Source organism: Triticum aestivum, chromosome 4D, assembly GCF_018294505.1.
Source record: "Triticum aestivum cultivar Chinese Spring chromosome 4D, IWGSC CS RefSeq v2.1, whole genome shotgun sequence".
Classification (NCBI taxonomy): domain Eukaryota; kingdom Viridiplantae; phylum Streptophyta; class Magnoliopsida; order Poales; family Poaceae; genus Triticum; species Triticum aestivum.
The window spans coordinates 732,550-736,087 of record NC_057805.1 but is presented as its reverse complement, the minus strand read 5'-3'; the positions used below and the strand labels follow the sequence as shown (position 1 = coordinate 736,087).

At 51.0% G+C, this 3,538-nt stretch overlaps 1 protein-coding gene across 1 annotated transcript; it reads right to left on the bottom strand.

Annotated features, from left to right (window-relative positions):
* Positions 1-1,571: 1,571 nt before the first annotated feature.
* On the bottom strand, positions 1,572-2,040 carry LOC123099284 (ethylene-responsive transcription factor 14-like). Its single transcript, XM_044521468.1, has one exon. It carries the CDS (start codon positions 1,957-1,959, stop codon positions 1,573-1,575), a length of 387 nt encoding a protein of 128 aa, XP_044377403.1. The 5' UTR covers positions 1,960-2,040; the 3' UTR covers position 1,572.
* Positions 2,041-3,538: the final 1,498 nt, after the last annotated feature.

The following is a 3,538-nucleotide window of genomic DNA, read 5'->3' as shown; positions in this document are numbered from 1 at the left end:
CGCCCAGCCGAGCGACACCGCCGCCGCCCCCCTGCCCCGGGCCAGGAGGACGCGCGCGCGGGGAGAGGAGATCCTGCCGCCGCCGGCACCCCCCGGGCCGGAGCCGGGGGGCGCCCGCCGGCGACGGCAGGGGAGAGGAAGAGGAGGCGAAGCCGAGAGGAGAGGCGCGGGGGCCGCCCCGGCCGCCTCCCGGGGAGGCGACGCGAGGGCGGAAGGAGGGGCGGGGAAGGGGGGGGCGGATCCGGGCCGCGCGCCGGCGAGGGCGGCCGGATCCCGCCGGAGACGGGTAGGGGAGGTGGCGGCGGCGAGGGTTTCGGGGGTGGGAGCGGGTCGCGGGAGCGGGAGAGAGGCCGCTGTCTGGATGATGTTTGGGACCAGATTCGATGACCTATTACAATCCATATATTTATGTGATGGTTTTCTCAAAATTTCCTGGCCGGGGTCTATACTTGCCACATATAAACAACAAGTGCATACATGTTGGCACAATGGCACATATATAGTAGAATAAACTATCACCTTAAATTTTGACAATCACCGGGCTCATGCATGACACACTTAAGTAGGAGTAGGAGTAGGAGATTGAGTTAGTGCAGTTACACATGACATGTTTCTCCATGTTGGTTTCAGCGCGCAGGTAATTGATGATCTACCAGCAGAGCAGAGGTGTGCTGTGTACATATGTGTTGGTGAACGTACTGGTGGTGACGGCCGGAATGAAGGCAGGCAGGTTCCGACTTCCGAGAAGCTTCATGCACGTACGGTTGCTCCGATCCATCCATCCATCGCAGCCCCTGAATGAATTCTCATGGACGGAGTGCATTCTGGGTGGTCGACTGTTGAAGCTAGATTAGACTGTGGCTCCAGCCAGCCGTACGTCCGTCCTACTTTCTCTCGGCCGGGACCGGCGGCGATCGATGACATGCATATTTGATTCCTTTCATCGATCGAACTTTCAGCTGTTAGCAGCCAGCCCTACTTATGCAATGCACAAGAAAGAAGCTTCCAGGTAGGTTCCATACATACCGGCCTCACCATCCGACCGGGCCGGTGATCGAGTACCTACGTGTGCATGTGTGACTAACAAGCTAGCGGGCGATTTGATTTAATTCCCCAAACATTGAATAAATCTCGCCAGGAAGTACGAGGATCATTCACAGTATATGTGTTGATGTTGAGATATATGATGCATATGTATGTTGATGATACAAGTCGATTAATTAATTAAGCATACTGTAATAACTGAAAATGCAGGCATTGCGATTGTGTCATGCATTTGAGACTGAAAACCCATCACCCATTGGATTATTGGTTGCAAATTACTCGATCGACCCATCAAATATATGGTAGAGGGTCGAGTCGATGGAATCCTCATGCATCAGAATGCACCACACGCACGATCTTCATCGATCGTCGATGAGCTCGCAGGCTCTCTCTCGTACACATATACTATAATCTACGTACATACGTACGTACCTAGTAAGCATATGGCCGGCCGCCCGCGCATGCATGCAGGTTGATGTTGCCGGCCGGGATGATACAGTAGGTATTATCATCCATCGGTGGGTCGATCTACTTGTTGGATTTGTCGTGGTCGTGGAGCATAGACTGCAGCACGTCGTCGTCCAGGTACTCGAACTCGATCACCCCGCTCTGCCCCTGCTGCTGATTCTGCTGCCTCGCCGACGATGAAGAACCCTGGCCCTGGCGCCTGGCCTCTGCCTCGTAGACGTGCGCCCGGTCGGGGAAGTTGAGCACGGCGTTGCGGCCGCGCATGGAGTAGGCGGAGCGGTCGTAGGCGGCCGCGGCCTCCTCGGCGGTGTCGAAGGTGCCCAGCCACATGCGCACGCCGTGACGGCTCGAGTCCCGGATCTCCGCCGCGAACTTGCCCCACGGCCGGCGCCGCACCCCGCGGTACTTGGTCGGCTCGCCGCCACCAGAACCTTCTCCGCCCTCCATGATCTCAACTGCTAGTAGTGAGAAATGAAGAAGCCGGAAGTGGGGGTTGGGGAGTAGGTAAGTAACCCTAGCTAGCTAGCAAATCAGTGGTCGATGGTGGAGCTTGGAGGGAACGAAGGGAGAGAATGAAGTGGTGGTGATGCTGATCGATGTTGGTGATGAAGGGTTGAAGGAGAAGGCGGGGGAAGGGGAAGGGTTTAAAAAGGGTGGGAAAGGGATATGTCAATATTTGGGAGTGGGTCCGGCACGTGCGGATCCAAACCATTCCAAACGAATCCGACCGGGTAGCGTAAAGGCATACGTCCTCTCTCTCTCTACGTCCTCTCCTCCTGACCAGGCAGGCAGGTTCACCTCGTCGATTAGTCCTACTAGTATGCATTTCAAATCTATATATGCTTACATGCATGCATACACACCAAAGTTTCTTTTCTTTTTATAATTTTATAATTGTAATACTTCAGTAGTATTAGGCAAATACTAGGAAGACACAACCCTTATTCAATTACATGCATGCATGCACCTCAAAGGACACATACGTACGTCCTAGTACATGAATAATGTAAAATTGTGTATAACCCTCTCTAGTTTTCTGGAAAACGTGGTGGATTTTAAATTGATGTGGGTTGCCGTAAATGTGGGATTCTCGGTACTTTGTTGGTTTTTTCTTTTCATGCTTTGATATGTTGTGTTGTTTTTACATAATCAATCAATAAAGCCATATCGCTGGTTAACAAATTATTCCGCACATATGATCAATAGAATAACATATGCTCTCGGCTCTTTAATTAAAAACTTCCATGCTAGATAAGCACATTCTCGGCGTACGTATCAGTAGGAGGACACACCTCTTCTGGTTGGCGACGTTCGCGGCGATGGCTTGGATCCTATTTTTTTTCGAAAAGGGGGACTCCCCGGCCTCTGCATCAGAACGATGCATACGGCCACATTTATAGATAAAAGAGGATGGCTTGGATCCTATGGACTAGATGTAATAAGATGATTATTATTGAGCGGGTATTCTTACGGCGTGCTTCTGACTTTGTGTCTATATAATTCCTTGACATTTTTGCTATAGTGGAAGTGGCATGCTGGTAGGTCTTCAGTTGGTCGGCCGGAAGATGGACGCGTCTCCCAGCAGTTAACTCCTCTGCTCTGAGGTGCCTTGTATTGATTTGTTTTCCGCTTTTTGGCATATATTGTGTTGTTGCCCCAGCAGACCTCTTATTTCTTTTGCTTGTATTTTTGGTTGTATGAAAGGCCAGGTCAAAGTTGTGGAGTTTGCATTGGTTTTTAGATATTAGTATTACTACTACTTACTTAAATGTCAGTCTTTTTTTTCTCCTTGTATACATGAGGTGGCTCGATCATATACACCAAGTATATATGTGGGCGGGGAAGGAAGGGGACAAATGAGTTAAGTGATGGATGGTAATGCAGAGGCGAGGAGAGAAAGGAGACATGCAATGGAGGTTGGTACTAGTAGTAGAACGTAGACAGTGAGGTGGAAGGTGATGACATGAACGCATGCACCTTCATTTCACCTGCAGATGCAGGTGATGTGGTGATCGTGAGTGAGGTT